Source organism: Chanos chanos, chromosome 4 (genome assembly GCF_902362185.1).
Source record: "Chanos chanos chromosome 4, fChaCha1.1, whole genome shotgun sequence".
Taxonomy (NCBI): Eukaryota; Metazoa; Chordata; class Actinopteri; order Gonorynchiformes; family Chanidae; genus Chanos; species Chanos chanos.
Genome location: NC_044498.1, coordinates 13,780,171 through 13,796,833, shown reverse-complemented (window position 1 = coordinate 13,796,833; position 16,663 = coordinate 13,780,171). Strand labels below are relative to the sequence as shown.

Below are 16,663 nucleotides of genomic sequence, written 5' to 3'. Positions count from 1 at the left end.
TCAACCAGTCATGTTGCTCTAACACAAACTTCACTTCATACTATCACAAAGTGTTCAAATCATGCAAATATTATATGGGAAGCTAACAGCAGGAAACCTCCCAAAAATAATGCTGTCCAATGAAATGCATACTCTCACACATTTTAAAAAATACAAAAGGATATTTGACATGCTCAATTAATCTTTATCCGTGTGTTCAAAGTGTCTGTGATACTTTGAACAATGCACTACTCTATTGCCTACAAAAAAAATTTCAGAACAGTTCAAGGATAAATGGAAATGCCATCAAATGATTATATAAAAACAAAATAAAAATGAATACAATCTACACATGAGGAGGCTTATTCATACACAGTTCGACAAATATTGCTATAACATAACAATGGTAATATTTTTGTTGCATATTGTTCATGTGAAAACAAAGTCAAGGATGTTACAATAATGACTGATACTAAAATGCTTACAAAAAGTGCTGAATGGACAATTTCTTAAATCACTGGGAGGCGAATATAAATAGTGATTTTATCATCAGTTTGACAGAATTTTGCTGGGATTTAGAAGATTCCAAGAATTTTGACAATTTTATGTAAATGTCACATCACACCCAAGATGCAGAGTTATAGCCGTCAGCTTAGTAATGGCTTTCCATAGGGTTATGAAGAATCTAGGGGAACTTAACATTTCATTTTACTGACTTAAGTTACTTCACTGGATTAACGGCATCGTCAAACAAACGTTTCTCTCAGTCCTAAAGCCCGACAGGGCTATTTAAAAGTCATATTGAATAGAGCCATGTGTGGCTCACTGTTTGCTTCTTGAGCCTGTACATGAGAGGAGGTGACCTTAGACAAGTCCACGAAACAGGAAGGACAAAGCTGCCCCGAGAGCCAAGCCCAGAGACAGGAAGAAAGCCATGATTGCTCCAGCTGTCTCTGCCTCCTGAGGCAACACTTTCCTGGAGACACAGAGAATAATTAAGCGACCAGGAAAGAACAGTCTGAAGAGAACAGACTGAAAAACAAACAAACAATCGAGCATGGCATTGTAAAACCATTACGTGTGTGTGAAATACGTAATTACAGAATGCTGTCAGCTCAAACTCACCTGGGTCCAAAGCACATGCAGAGACTGGCGAGGTAACCATTGGAGAAAGCAAAGAGGATCATGATGACAATGAAAAAGGCATCGTGCTCGAAGAACACGGGCAGGTAGCTGCGGGGCTGGACGTTACAGAGCATGAACAGAGGAACGAAGACCACACGAGCCACCATCAGCGCAGGCAGCAGCTTACTGTCCTGTCCAGGCTGCAACATAGAGAGGGAGAGATGAGGGACATTAATGGGCTATTAATGCGTGTAGCACCTTATCGCTCTCGTGATGTGCTGTCCATCAACGGAGATATATTTTGGAGATGGTTCTTCATAGAAAGAAATGTGTTCAAAATGAAAACAAGAATAAGTGCAAGTAGAATTCTAGCTGCGTTAGAAGATACGGATAACTTCTACTCCTACAACAAAGGCTCTGCTTTTTTGTTTTGCCGTTTGGAGTGGCGTCTTTTTTTTTGTTCTGTGGGTTTAATTGCTTTGGTTCAATGTGACATACCTTGATATTGATCATGAATAAGTAGTGCAAGCTATTTATGTGAAGGTTTTTGGTATCTTTGCATCTGGTTTAAATTAATTACACATACCCAAACAAACTGCTGCTATATGAGCTTTACCTAATCTAATCTACTTTTAAAAAAGTGTATCATAATGAAACATCACATATCTTTTGGACTTTGGCCTCTATACAATGATTTAGAGAAAGAGTCTGAGGTGGGTACGGTTTCTACAGAGCCTTAAAGATCTCTAACCCTTTCACTGGATTAGTGTAACTATCCGGGCCCTATGGAGTGAATCTACTGATATTCCTCTTTATACCGAGCACCAGACATATGGGAGCAATCACTCTCTCACATAATACTGAGATTGTAAAGTTCATCTCAGTCAAACAGGTGCAGAGATGCAGAGGATTCAACTCCTCAAACATACCACTTTTTTTATTACCCAGTGCATCTCTCCTGCATACCTTGGCACATAACACTCTTGAATAAACTTGTCTGGATTTATTTAGGGATACATACAGTTGTTTTATATGTTTTGCACTCTAAGACATATCTTTCAGTTGTAGAGAACTAATTAGCCACATTTTCAAAGCAGGGGCACTGATGAACAATTACTGACTTGTTGACATACCCTTTTGTCTGGTTACAAAGGTAACATGGTGGATTTACAGGTGAAAGGTACAGTCAGGTGACAGAAAAGGCCAAAAGGTCATGTACACTTTGTTCATGCTCAAAAACAGATCCAGATAACCAACAGCAAGATAAGAGCCGCGTTCACATGCTCTTTATAGACCCGTAGAAAACATGTATTTGAGGTGCCTGACAAAAATGCATCTATCCACTACACACATTAGGCATACACACTGCACACAGGAAATTGCAGGAATTCTCAACAAAAGTTTTACCTACTGTGTTTGAATGAAGATGTAAGACAGTATGACTGAGTTTGACTCACCCACATACAGACGGCAGTCAGGCTTCTGCCGGCCCAGTCCATCAGATTAAAGAGCAGAAAACAGGACACAGGGATAAAGTAGAGATCTGAGGGGAACAGAGAGGGAGAAGACATACTGTATTATTGAGACAGATGGATTGAATTTGAAACAGTGTTGACAGATAAATCAGTGAAGATGGCTATCATTTATTCTCCAGACAAGATGTCAGACACATATTTCTTGTACTACAAATGTTACAGTCTTTTATGTGTCTTGTTTGATGCCTGATCAGATCTTTTACAGATATATATCAGAAGTATGTATTATGCTACTTGCAGTATCAAACCGCAGTGACGACGAATTTCGTGGTTCCAGTGAAGACACTGGACATTTTCTGTAGTATTGACATTTCTGTAATTTGTGCTGGTGTTATTAAAGTAATACATCTTGAATGTGTGTGTTTGCACATTCTTGGCAATGCTTAAGGTGATTTCATGTGCCAGAGGTTTAATGTTCAGTGAAGAGTCAAAGCCAAGAACTCTAAGAATTTTATGATATCTCTGAGAGTTCATGATATGCACACACACACACACACACACACACACAGCTGTACATCCACACTTTCACTCAGATTCTATCTCACCCCAGGAGCTGCCATTAGCAATAGTGGACTTGACATCAGCAGTAATGGCAGGGAAGGTGCCAATGGTGATGGTGAAGGCGAAACACACAGAGAAAGCCATGACCCAGATCTGGGAAAAAGAGAAGAAAAGAGACACGACATTTATATTGAAATGCATGAGATCAACCCGTAAAGTCAAGGTCCTTATTTAGTCTACGGCAAAGATGGTTTCAGTCAGAGACTTAAACTTCACGTTAGGTGCCATTCCACTTTGTGGAGATGAAGCAATAGTATAACTTAAGATGGACTTAGGTGTCATTTCTGAAGAAACTCTGATTAAGGACAATAAAAAAAAGGAGGAAACAGTGACATAACAGAGGAAGGTAGAGAGCTGTACTCGGGGAATCATTTCCATTGACACCAGCTGATTTTTAGAATACCCGTTCCTACTATGCACTGCAAGGAACGAAAACTAAAGCTTGCACAATGAAATGTTTCTTGGTACCAATGTCCACTAGCTTTTCCTGTTTACTCAGCTTCTTTCAGTAAACAGTTATACAGACTGACAGCCTGCTGTCATCACTAAAAAGAGTGTTTAGTTGAGCTAACATAAGAGTGTTATGTATTGTTAAATGCTGTAACATGATGTTTAACTAGAGTGAAATCCCTCCAGTTGTACCAACTTTTCTTTCTTTCTCTTGTCTAACAAACTGAAAAGCTGACTTGTCAAAATATGCCATTGGAAATCAGTGTTAAACTATATTAAGTTTTGTCATGAAAAGTTGCCTGTTGCTTGTGCAACTCCCACACTGATTGGGGAGGGTGTAGATCACTGCATGTCTCCCCCTTTACATGTGGGGTTGACTTCTGTTTCTTTTCATTGGTCTGCGGAGGACTTTTGTGGGAGGTCATAATGTGCATGGAGGTACACGCAATTTATGCCATCCACCACTAATCCACCGTCCATGACAAAGCAGTGGGAGTTGCTATTGTAATGATGGGAAGACCATCCCATGCCAGCTTCCCACCTGTGAACACTGTCAATAGTGTCTGTGTGGAAGTACCAAAACCGGGACACAAACCAAGAGCTCTACAGTAGTGGGCTAATGTTTTCTCCTCTGCGCCATCTGAGGTCTCCACAGAGCTTTGAACTATGGTAGGAAGACACCCTGCACATTTCCCCTTAAATATTATTTCTGAAAAAAAAGGAACTGATGCTCTAATTTGTTGCTATCAGAAAGCAGTTTTAGACCTACAGCTGTGCCTATATACCACAGTAACATACTGCCACCGTAAGTTTGGGGTTAAGTGTCATGTTTCGGTTAAGTGTCACAATAGACCTCGGCTAGTCTGCTGCACATTTTGTTCTATGGAAAGAAATGATCCTCTTTCCTTGAATGTGGTGCATTTTTGATCAATCAGCTTGATAAACACACTCAAACTGTTGTTAAGTTGGACTTTTTACAGCATGACTATGCTTGTTGAAAGTGCTGAGACTTGCAGGAAAGGTCAGTCACAATGTAGTACCTTTTTAAAGATTCCCAGAATGGATGTGCTCTGCTGGACCGGCTTGTTCTCTGCTCCATCCTCTGAAATATTGGATAATGGTTTGAGCCCACAGACACACAATACGCTTTTTAGACAATATTTTGAAATGTTTTAAAATGCTGAGGTTCTCACTGCAAAGATAACATGTTTATAACACGTCATCAGAGTTTGATTATGACAGTAATAATATGATTAAAAGGCTGTAGTATATCAAGTTTAAGGTAAAATTGGGGTAAAATGATAGTTCATAATTCTACCTTTATTCAGCTGTTCCATTTGACTTTCCATATTCTCCATGACATTGTTCTGACTCTTCTGGTAGTACTGGAAAAACTCCTAGACAAGGGAGACTGTCTGTAAGCATTAAACTGATACCTGACATTTTATAAATGCTATAAGATTTTATAATTTATATATTCATTAACACCTTACCAGTTTAGGGAGGGCAATGTAAGATACAATGGCTATGAGAATCACTACACAAGCAGTGATGAAATACCCAAAAGCACTGTCCTGAATCTCAGAACCACCTGAAGGAGAGAGAGAGGGAGGGAGAGAGAGAGAGAGAGAGAGAGAGAGAGAGAGCATAAGAAAAGGTTTTAAGGAGAGTTTAAGTAGATATGGTCATTTACATGCCTCTTTCCCTTTCTGAATGTATACTCTTTCTCTCTAGAAAGAATGCTCAGACACCTAACCTACAGCTGTTGAAAGCCAATGATCACTCACTCGCAATGGCACAGATCATAGAAAGGGCAGCAAAGGTGCCAGCCATCCCCTGTCCACTCATGATAGGTGTGGTGTAAGAGGCTGGGAGAAGACCGGCGATACCAAAGAGACTTCCCTGGAGCACAGCACCAAAGGCTGAGGAGAGATACAAATTAACATAGGTTTAAGACAACATATTAATGCAATCAGAAATTTATCGACCTATCAACAACTGCATGACTGGTTTTTTTTTTCTCTTTTTTGCAAGCCAAAATCCTTTAATCCAAATGCTGAAAGCTGTACTATGTTAAAATATGAGGCAATTATCCTGATTTTACAATACTGCTTGTGCTCAGTTCTCAGTGTGTAGATGTACGCGAAGATCCAATACGTTCCAGCTCATTAACAGCACATATGCATTCATTTACAAAGAATCCCTTACACCATGAATGTTTACCAGTGTACATACTGTCTCGCAGAGTTTTACACTTACAGTTAATGCAGACTATCTTGATCATAGTGACTACAAAGAAAGGCAGAGGATCCATCTGCACCTTCACCAGGATGGCCGTCAGCAAGAACACCACCAAGATCACAACCAGACTACCCGCCATCCTCAGTTTCTGAGGAACCCTGATGGACAGGAAAATCCAAAAGGTTAAAATATCAAAAAGGGTTTAAAAATGAACAAATGAATGGATAGAGGTAGATGGTAGAGGGAAGCTTTGGTTAAATGGGCAAATATTGCAGATTTAATTTATGCCTACTAGACTGTTATGTTTAAGTTTGGGATTAGGGAGAGGGAAACTCTATCAGATCATACCTACGGAGCTCAAGTAAGACAGACTCACTTCTGATGCAAGACGGAGTTGAGGCAAGTAAAAACCAACAGAGGCACCATGGCACATAGTGTCATGACATTATTGAATTTTGCCTGCAGAAAGTTCCGGCTATCTCCAGCAGCTTCTGTCTCATTGGCAGAAACTTTGTCATCAGTTATGGGCTGAGGGTCTGCCAGACGGTTGGTGAAATACTATACATAGATAATAAAGGTATTTATTGTCTTGGATTAAATATGTAACTGGAGATGTACAATATAATTGTGAATTCCTTATCATCAGAGACTCTCATTCACACACTGTCTAGCTAAGAATTGAGTGATGACAGCTTTTGCTATTAAGCTTTTAATACTTCGGGTTAACAGAGAGGGTAAGCTGACTCAAGCAGATTTTATAGCAGACAATGATGATTCCTTGTTCGAACTCTTATCGGTTACTGAAGAAGATATTTAAAAACAAAAGAAAAAAGACAAACTGTTACCATGGTAGCTGTCATGAAGAAGTTCCAGGGTAGAAGAGTTCCTAACCCCAGAGTGAAGAATATCAGCCATACTGCTTTGTATCTGTCAGGTCAAGGAAAGGGGATGCAGGAAGAGGACATGAGAACAGAAAACGTGACAAACATCCAACTCCTTAAACCCATGTGCTGCTGAATCATCAATCAAGGTATACAGTAACACGGCTGATTGACCTTACCCCTAAATATATGGCCTTCAAAAGGAGAGCTTCACTTAAACCCTTTATGAACTTTAAAATGAACATTTAAGGGGGGAGAAAAACCTTGAAGGCCTATGCTGTTGTATGAGAATAAACTATAATGTACTGGTGCAGTCAAGCTGCTTTGCCTGATGTGAAATGTAGGGGTCATTGACTCACAGAAGTGATTTTGTAATGTACCTTTGTCTCATTCTTTAAACAGCATTATGTTGTGCAAAAAAATCACAGTATTGAATGATCTACTGTTTTTTTGTTCATTTGTTTTTTTTTTTGTTTGTTTGTTTTTTTTTGAGGACATTGGATTTCCTCATTAAAAAGCAATTTATAATAGGCTCTTAGAGAGGAATTTTGATCATTCTCTTACAGATAAAACAAAACCCTTAGAGATAAGAGTTGTGAAAAGCTAAAATCACTTACACAGTGAGGAAACGGAGACGTGAACTTAAATGCCAGAGTACTTAGCTGGATTTATTATGATCAAAATAATCAGAGTGAAATCAAACTTTGTACTCTGAAATACATCCTGATCCGTCTGTATCTTCTGTTCTTTCTGTTTCCCTCTCTTCAATGAACGTCCTGCTCTAATGGCCATTGTCTGGGCCCTCAGAAACATTTGCATTGAACTAGTGTCTTAAAAACTACGATGGACTGGCGACCTGTCCAGGGTGTTTCCCCGCCTTTCGCCCTATGTGCGCTGGGATAGGCTCCAGCACCCCCCGCGACCCTAATCAGGATAAGCGGCTTAGATAGTGAGTGAGTGAGTAGTGTCTTAAAAAATACAAGGTTTTACTGCTGAACTGAGGAAAAAAAAAAACTACTGAAGGATCAGGCATTGTTCTGCTGATGTTTGGTCAAAAAAAAAAGTTATTGTGACTTACTTGTCTTTTGGTGCTTGTGTAGCCATTTCTGGAACAATTTTCTTCTTCTTGGCCTTAACACTAAATGAACCTTAAGAAGGGATCAGTAGAGTGAGCATAAGATATTTTAACCAAACACAACTGAGAAGTAAAAAACATCACTCAGATATGACTTCATAAACATATGACTTCATCTCTGTTTTACAATTAGGAAGAGAAGCAGATATATCAGTATTTCCCTAATCAGGATAAGCAACATTAAAGAGGTGCTTTATGAATAGCTTGCAAGTTTTGTTAAGAAATTGACATTACATGTCTCTAAGACACAGCATGGTAACTGAAGTGCAAAAAAACTTTGAGTGAAAACAAATAGTTTTTTAACATAAAGCATTTGAGCTTCAAAGCTACTGGATTAGGCGATATTTTGAAAGAGCTCTAAGTGCTAAAGAGCTGTAAAGAGCTATCATGTAAGTACTGAGATGACAAATTATCAGAAAGACCTTAACAGCAAGGACATAATACAGAGTCTTTGTTAATATAAACACGCATTTTTCCAAAAATCTTTTCCAATGGACCCAAAATACTCACTTATGCCAGACTAAGGACACAGAACCAGTAGCTCCACAGTAGCACAAGTGAGGCATTTAAGTAGCCATGTCTGACTGACTGACATAGCATGCAGACGTACCACCGTCTGCGGAACTCTGCTGTGTTCTAAGAATTCAGTCGCCCCTCCCTCTTCACCCATGTGCTTGGTGAGGGATTGCACATTTTTGAGGCTGATAGCAGAAATGATTCCTATCTCAACATTTGCAGACCTCACCAACACGGCTGCTGTAACCAACGCCACCACAACCAACTGAAAACAACTGAGACCTTATAACAAAGTCTTAATTCCTCAAGAGCACAGTGAAGCCTGCATTTTATCGGTCGTACATCCAGTATTTGCCTGGAAGATCATGCTCCTCCTTATGAGTTTTGTCTGAAGGGAAGAAGGATGCTATTTTTCTGTGCTGCCAGGTGTAATAGTTCTGGTCATGTATCACAGCGGCCTCATTTGCCATATCAATAACATGAACATGCTTTTGGAGAAGACTGTGTGCTTTTTCAATGGCTTTAGTATTTCTGCACTTAATAATGCTGTTTCTTACTTCATTGCCCAGAATTTCAGGATCAACGAGGCAATGACGACTCAATTTCTTTCTCAGACATTTCTGACAGAAATTGGCCACAGCTTCTATCAATACATGCTATGTAGAAATTTGAGAAAGACTTGTGTTTATAACATTAAGAACACTCTTACAGTATTATTCACACAAGAGCACTGTAAAACTGATGAACTCAAATGTATTCTTTTGGTGATGGCCCAACTCCACTCCAGTCATCTACCAAAATGATGATCACCTCAAGTCCTTGGAGTTTGATGTGATCCTGCATGCCTGCTTGCACATCCATTCCTATGTAATGGTAATATGCCTTCCACTGGCAAATCCATCTCTGGCTTAATCCCAACAAAACTGTTTCTTACAGTATCAAACCATTGTTGATTCTGTTGTTACAAATCAAATATACTGAGATCTAAGTTGTAAGGATAGTGTCTTTCTTATTTATAGTTTATTCCTGTTACTTGACTAAAGCACACTCCCTGAAGATCTCAGACCCAGGATTTGGTAAAATTGCTTTGTCACAACATTGTAAAAAGCCTTGAAGACATAAAACTGACTTGAGTAAATAAGTTGGCACAGCAGATGGAGGAAGGCCCTAGTTCATTAATTTTGTCTGCAAAAGATGGCAACACTCAGCATGCATGGTCATCAAATAAATTAAAGACATATTTATCAAATTCTTTACATTTGATTGTTCACTTTGGTGCAAATTCAGATGCGGCTTCCCACCATTTTTAACTGTACTCATGCACAGTAATTTTGTATTCACATAATGAAGAATGGCAATTCCTATTGTGAGATAATTTAGGGTGAATGTGATAATACTGATAATGCTTTTCCCTACTTCCTATGTTGCAAGAGTAGTCATTGCTTTGAAACCACATTGTAAGCATAAAATTGAAGACATGCAAACATATGCATAAGCTAACATTTCTTCCCTAATTTTTTCGATACCTAAGTCCTTCTGTCATATACCATGACAAAGTCCTGTGAACCTACTCTTCAAGTTATAGATGGGAGAAAATTTGCCAAATTCATTTGCCATACTGTGCTGTGACCATAACTTCAGCACTTCAAAAATGTATTCTTCAGTTCAAATGAGGCTCTGTATGCAGCATGCATGCCTGAGTGGTCTGTTTCCTCTCACAAACATATCAACACTGAAGACTTAACCTGAGATAAATCCAGTGTCAGAGCAGAATCAGGGAGGCATCGACTCCATATCAGAAGAAATATGTCAGTACTGCATTTCATATGACCTATATCTCAAAGTCAAACATAGCTCAAATATTTCCATCACAGCTTGCTCTCTTCAGTGTGAAATACAGCAATGGAATGGTTGCTGGCTGCTGCCAGAAATAAGGGGGAGTACACTGATCCATCAGTTATTCTTGATGACATTCAGCTCTGGACGGATTACCATGTGAAATAATGAACTGAATATTATGGCCTGGCAAGGTAATAGGCTATCAGGCAGGTTCTAGGATTTACAGCAATGACCTCTTATAACTGAAAAGAGCACAAGAATGCCTTACCCAGTTCTAACTCTCAGTGGTATCTGTATCTACCGTCAAGGTTTCTTTGATCATCCTGCTTCCTCACTTCTCAGAACATTCTCAACAAAGCATTATTCCAAGACACAGGCTACAGCCCCATCTGTGAAATAACTGCAAGATTTCAAGCACTGCTTAATACATGAATCCAGGTATGGACAGTGGGAATCAGCTGCACTATATGATTCTGTCCAAATGAAAATTCTCTCAGCATATGATGAAATATCCAGAAATCTACAGAAATAATGATGACAATATAAAGGATAGGTAGGCTATAATACTAAACTATTTGGGTAAATTTAAGTATGAAATTCAAGGGGGGAAAAGATGAAAGACTATCATGCACTGGGTAATATGATGTTTGCACTTACAGTCTAAGTGTATGTGTAATTGTCTATACATGTCACACCTAACAACACGTTATACTTAATGATTAAGTTATCAGGATCTATATTACATTCAGTGATAGCGGCTATTCATATATCAAAAATAAATTACCTTATGTCAGCGTATGCGTGAAGCGGGAACAGATGTTCTTCTGTTCTTCTGTATGGCTGATATTTAAAAGTTTGGTCGAGGATTTACGCTGTCACAGGCACATGCCTCTCGTTTGCACGCAATAAATAGTGACCTATTCACAAGTGCTCTCTTATAGTCCAGCCCATGGAACTGTTCGCAGAGATTATGAGGTGTGTCTGTGCACAGCCCATTTTATGCCGTATGTGGTGCAACGACACGCTCAGAACTAAGAATAACTAATTAGATTGACAAAGACAAGTCAATAAAAAATAATTTTACCATTTTGTTGATGGCGCTGACTGTCTTGTCAGGTAATGCATTAGTCTTTTTAAACTACGAAACTACAATCATCCAACTTTTCACAATTAACGACCTAGACTGTAGCGTACACTGTGGTACGCATTGAACACTTGTCTCTTTTAAATTGAATTGCTAATCTTGATCCATACTTTTTCGTTTTTCCATACGGTTTAGACAACCGTTAAGTCTAACTATACGATTTTTTCTTTCTCCATGAGTAATTTGTAGTCCTTTTGATCAATTAGAGCCTCCCTAGTCACACGTAAACATGGCATTAGATTAAATGTTAATGGGTTAGAGAAAGCCAGAGTTTATTCAGGCATGTATGCAACAACATTCAGTTCATTACCCTTAGGCCACGGGAAAAATCAATAGGGCACAATCACGCCCACGAATCGTTTGATTAGATTGTGCCAGTTGTTAAAGCGACATGTTTCATTCGTTTATGGGCCATGTTTTTTAAAACACTTTGGTCAATGGTGGGGAGGGGTCTTTAAGGTCATTAATCATCCTCCAAGCTAATTATAAGAATAACACTTCTGTTGAACGGCTCATAATCAACAATCAGTCACTTATGGAAAAAGTAATAATTTGAACTATGCGTAAAATTAGCTCATAGCACTGTCTATATACATCCTAACTGGTCGTCGGCTCAGGAGGAAAACGGTAACACAATGAAACATTACGCGTTACTTCAGCACAGATATCACACAGTGTTCCCTTACCTTTTTTAACCAAGTTTCATACCAGAGAAAACGGTAATGAAGGGGCATGAGTCCACCCAAACACCACGTAATACAGATCTCTACTCATTGTTATGAGTGTACAGAAACATCTGGAGAAGACATTAGCCTACCAGCACCGCCAACGCAGAGACTCGTCTAATCACGGAGTCAATTTGCGAAGCACTTTCCATTTGAAACTTCCACAATTACGTAATTTAAGCTCAGCATTGAGAGGTGGCAAACGCTTTATACAACAACGTCTTAAAAGTTTCAAAAGGAATTAATGGGAGTGATCCCCCGATTTTTTTCATTGTTATAAATAAGACACTATTACAGCATACTTGACAATTCCGTGAATTATTTATACAGTTAAAGTTTACATCGGTTCTGCTCCTCAGCACATTTCTGCCATGTCAACAAAAAAGTAAGCTCGCTTCCCTCTTATGTTAGGCCTACCATGGTCGAGTGTTTTGTTCCTCCTTCTCAGCTGCTCAGATGTCACCAATTCCTATGTATGTGTGTGTGTGTGTGTGTGTCTGTGTGTGTGCACATCTATCTTACCAACTTCATCTAAGAAGTGTAAACTCAAAAATGTGGCTTTATCTGACATTATTTGAACATTGTTGTAAAATGATTACCCTCCAATAAACTGCTATAGGTAGTTTACTGGAGTTCACTGGAGGCTATATGCTGCACCTCTCAACAGGACAATTCATTCAACCATTCTGTGACATCACAGTTAGATTTTTTTTTACATTTACAGTGGTTACAATAACAGATTGTACATGTACTTAATATTCCCTAAAACTTGGGCACAGCGTTTTCTGCCTGCTAAGAAGCAAATCTTTAGCTGTATCTGTACTAGAGAAGTTGCTGATGGAGGTTGTCAATGGTGCTTAACAATGGAAGTCATTGACAAGCATCATCATCAGGCATTCTGAATGAACACAATACAGATGGCCCTCTTTGTGACGCAATCACTCTTCACCCACAGTCTACACTCCATTGAGTTTTTGATTTGGCTTTAGACATAGGAAATGTGCATCTGAGAGATAATGACAGCAGCAAAAGCCTTAGTACATATTCACACGACCACTTGTCTCTTTTTTTCCCACCTTTTCCTTGTAACAAGGAGATGGGATTTCACATTCTCACATGACATTCTTCAGTCAGCTGTCAAAACGTGACTGGGACGGTTCTGTCTGCGTCCACAGACACCATCCAGTCAGTATATAAATTCTAATGGGGCTGATTCAAACAACAGTGAGGCTTATTCTGATGCACCCGAACAGAACATATTTAATTAAACTCAGACACTATTGTTTTTCGTGTTTTCTCGATATGAGAAGACATGTCTCTTTTTTAATGAGAAAAGTACCCCACCATCCCAAGTTAACAAGCTGCTTGACTGTCCTCTGCAGATCTGAACTCTGGTACATTATTTTCCACACATAGATGTGATTTATTTTGCCACTCAACAGATGAAAGATAGCAACACGTGTCATGTGAGGGCCTAACTCTGGATATTACTCTCTGTAGTGTGTGACTAAAAGGTAAAATGATTATCATTTGTTGTGCTCAGACCGGTGTTGGCTTTACTCTGTCTTACACAAAAATGTGTAGCTAAACATTTTTTGCACCAGCCAATCATTAATTTGTCTCTGTGTGGTGTTTGAGCTGCATCTTCTGCATCTCTGGCAAGAACACAGAGGTTGCAAACCTCGTTTTTGCTAGGACTTAGTTGAATTGTCCATGAATCCAATCAGACTGAGCAATGGAAATTTTAGCAGTAAATCCACCAGTCAATAATATTTCGGTTTAATGATTACCAGTTATGATATTGCTTTTGTTCAAATATTATTGTTCTTCATCACTATATAAATTAGTATATGCTCGTCTACTGTTGAGTGATAGCAATATTAGCAAACCATTACTGAGGTTGTATGTTTAATGCATTGAAGAACGTATTTTAAAGAAGTAAAGTAACTGGTAGCATTTTTTTTTGGCTGCAAATCCTCTTATTCCACGCTCTTAGGCTAAATTATCTACCATGTTACTGGCGATGTATAACGGAATCTTGTCACTGCCGTGGGGTTCATATTTCCACCAGCATCAGGCGGGCAATAGCCAGCACAATGTTCCTGTTAAGCAGACCGGCAGAAGTCATTACAGCTTGCGCTGCACTTTCAGTATTGCGCAATTGCCTGAATTTTCTGACATTTTTGCTCTTTCTGAAAGAGACAACGTGTACTTTCAGTAAACAGTCTAGTTGTGACGTAACATGGAGTAACTTTGGGAAAAGTTAAAGGCAATAAGGGAACGGTTGTGACGACTGTCGTGAACTGATGGATTGGTGTTTCGCCTTTCACGAGAAAGTAAAAAAAAAAAAGTTTGAAGTGTGTATGAGTGATGGAGTGGATTTTACATGGGTTTACGTGGCGTTTTCGTTATTGCATTAAAATTAGGGGAAATATTGCCATTAGGAAGTGTCAGAGTGAACCTATAGGGATTTTATATCAGTTTTAACGACGATATAAATGTTACGTAATACGTCGACTGTGTAGTCCAGTGTAGTTGGGAATCATTAACAAGACTGATAAAGGTATTAGGCGCTATTATCAGTGCATTTTATTTCTCAGGGTGAATTGGTTAAGATTTACAATGACACGGAATTGGCTCCTATTAGAAAACCGATACTTAACTTTGTCATGAGGCAAAATTCAATTCTGTCCTCAAACCACACAATGTCAGCCTCATTTTATCTTATGCTGTAAGAATTCAATCAATATTGATTCTTTGTGATGCCCACTTATAAAACATACTTTTTGCTGTATCACATGCCGCAACACTAAACAACATCAATACATAACTTTTCTATGAATTTTTACAATTTATAATATTGTATCATACAAAATTGTCAGATTTATTACCACTTTTAACTTAATAACTGTCAATATATTGTATTAATGTTGTTTTGCAGTTCATTTTTCTTGTTGACTTCTGCATCATGTTTGGGTAGTGCCTCAGGTAACATTCTGAAGGGAAGTGCAGTAATCCTTCAATGTGTTTTGTCAAATTTTGAGGGACAGTATTTTTAGAAAGTTAGGGGAAGCAGACAAATAAAGACTGTAAATAGAATAAGCAAATAATCAGAAGGAAATAGATGAAAACGTACCTGTCTGAGGTGAATGTATGAACTCTGTTCTCTGAGATGTCTCAACAATCTAAGTACAAAGAGCATTGGGCCTTATCTGAAAATGGCCTTTCAGCTATGCTCAGTGGGAGTGGTGTATGAAAGAGAGCTACCATTTACTCCTTTTTAGTAGGTTTAATCACCTGGGGGCTTCTCTCTCTCTCTGTCTCTCTCTTGCTCTCTCTCTCTCCCTTTGTGAGTGTGCGTGCGTGCGTGTGTGTGTGTGTGTGTGTGCCTGCGTGCACATGTCTTGTTCCGCTTCTACTACATTCAAAAAATTCTTTCTCAGAGTAGTTATTTCAAATTAACCGATGTCAAGCACTGAAGAGTTTGTTAATACCTTGTAAGAAACTTACAGCAAAGATCTTAATTGAGTGTTTTCCTTAAATACAGTACATTGCTACAGAATGGTGAATTCTGGGAAGTCCGAAAACAACAACAACAACAACAAAAACTACCAATCACAGAAGTACTATGAAATACAGTGGTGTTGTGGGAATGACGGTAGCGCACCAATGCAGAGACCGAGCTATGCATCCTGGCGGCCACCACTAGACTATCGGTGGACAAATCTGGGAAGCTCTGCACCCCCCCCCCCCCCCAAATGTATGTGTTAGCAAGCCTCTGAAAGACCTGAATGCTATGGTGAATGGTCTTCACACGTCAGTAACACTCTTTAATAGCTGTACACTTGCATCTGTTGAAACACCTGAATTTTATATAACTCCTGCTTTCAATTTCTACCTCGGATACAGATTTTCAGTTGCAGGAAAACCCACTGGGCTTTTGAACTCAGTGCTGGAAATCTGTGTCAGTAGTTACAATGTGTGGATAACCTCACTAATCTGACAAGGCCAGCCATCATTTAAGCTCTTCGATAGGTGCCACGAATGACGGCGTTGATTGCGAGCGTGTTTTCTTAACTGCCTACAGAGAAAATACAGATACCCTAAAGGAAACATCCTAAATGCACCTCCCTTCCTTTCCTGGTCGAGGAATGCCGTTCTTGAGGTGTCTTTTCTATTCTGTGTGTGTGAGTGTGTTTGTGTCCAATGAACTTTTTCTTGCCTCTGATTTGCCTGCCCTGATTTCCTGTTGCTCATGCCAGTCTCATGCTGTGGCGATGACTAGAGAGTGTAAGCAGTTCACTGCTATAGTGTGCTTCCACCTTTTGTTTGAGCAGAAAGAAGGTTGAAATGCTCACAAAGAACGTCCCCATTTAGGTAAACTGTTTTCGGTTGTCACAGGCTGTGAAGAGAGAAGGTGAATGACAAAAAAGATCTGACAATTTTTTTTGTTTACTTTGGAGCATTGGTGACCTATCCTCAAAAGTATAGGCGCTTTTTATCAATGTTATTAGTAAAACCTAAAGTGTGAA

The 16,663-nt window shown here is 39.1% G+C and overlaps 1 protein-coding gene across 3 annotated transcripts; it reads right to left on the bottom strand.

Annotated features, from left to right (window-relative positions):
- Nucleotides 1-843: 843 nt before the first annotated feature.
- slc29a1b (solute carrier family 29 member 1b) lies at nt 844-15,315 on the bottom strand. Of its 3 annotated transcripts, XM_030770975.1 has the most exons (14): nt 11,047-11,240; nt 10,531-10,662; nt 7,851-7,920; nt 6,737-6,818; nt 6,268-6,449; nt 5,910-6,049; nt 5,438-5,572; nt 5,144-5,241; nt 4,969-5,047; nt 4,691-4,752; nt 3,185-3,293; nt 2,562-2,647; nt 1,105-1,304; nt 844-955 (listed from the first exon to the last, which is right to left on the bottom strand). In XM_030770975.1, exons 3-14 carry the CDS (start codon nt 7,874-7,876, stop codon nt 844-846), a joined length of 1,311 nt encoding a protein of 436 aa, XP_030626835.1. In that variant the 5' UTR covers nt 7,877-7,920; nt 10,531-10,662; nt 11,047-11,240. The 3 variants fall into 3 exon arrangements, with proteins under 3 accessions (XP_030626835.1, XP_030626834.1, XP_030626833.1); XM_030770974.1 differs by lacking the exons at nt 10,531-10,662; nt 11,047-11,240 and adding an exon at nt 15,268-15,315; XM_030770973.1 differs by lacking the exon at nt 10,531-10,662.
- Nucleotides 15,316-16,663: the final 1,348 nt, after the last annotated feature.

Coding starts and splice junctions, on each gene's coding strand:
- slc29a1b (XM_030770974.1), bottom strand. CDS start 7,876: ATGGCTACACAAGCACCAAAAGACAA. Junction 6,450..6,736: donor TCTTCATGACAGCTACCATG/GTAACAGTTTGT, acceptor ATCTATGTATAG/TATTTCACCAACCGTCTGGC. Junction 5,048..5,143: donor ACATTGCCCTCCCTAAACTG/GTAAGGTGTTAA, acceptor TCCCTTGTCTAG/GAGTTTTTCCAGTACTACCA.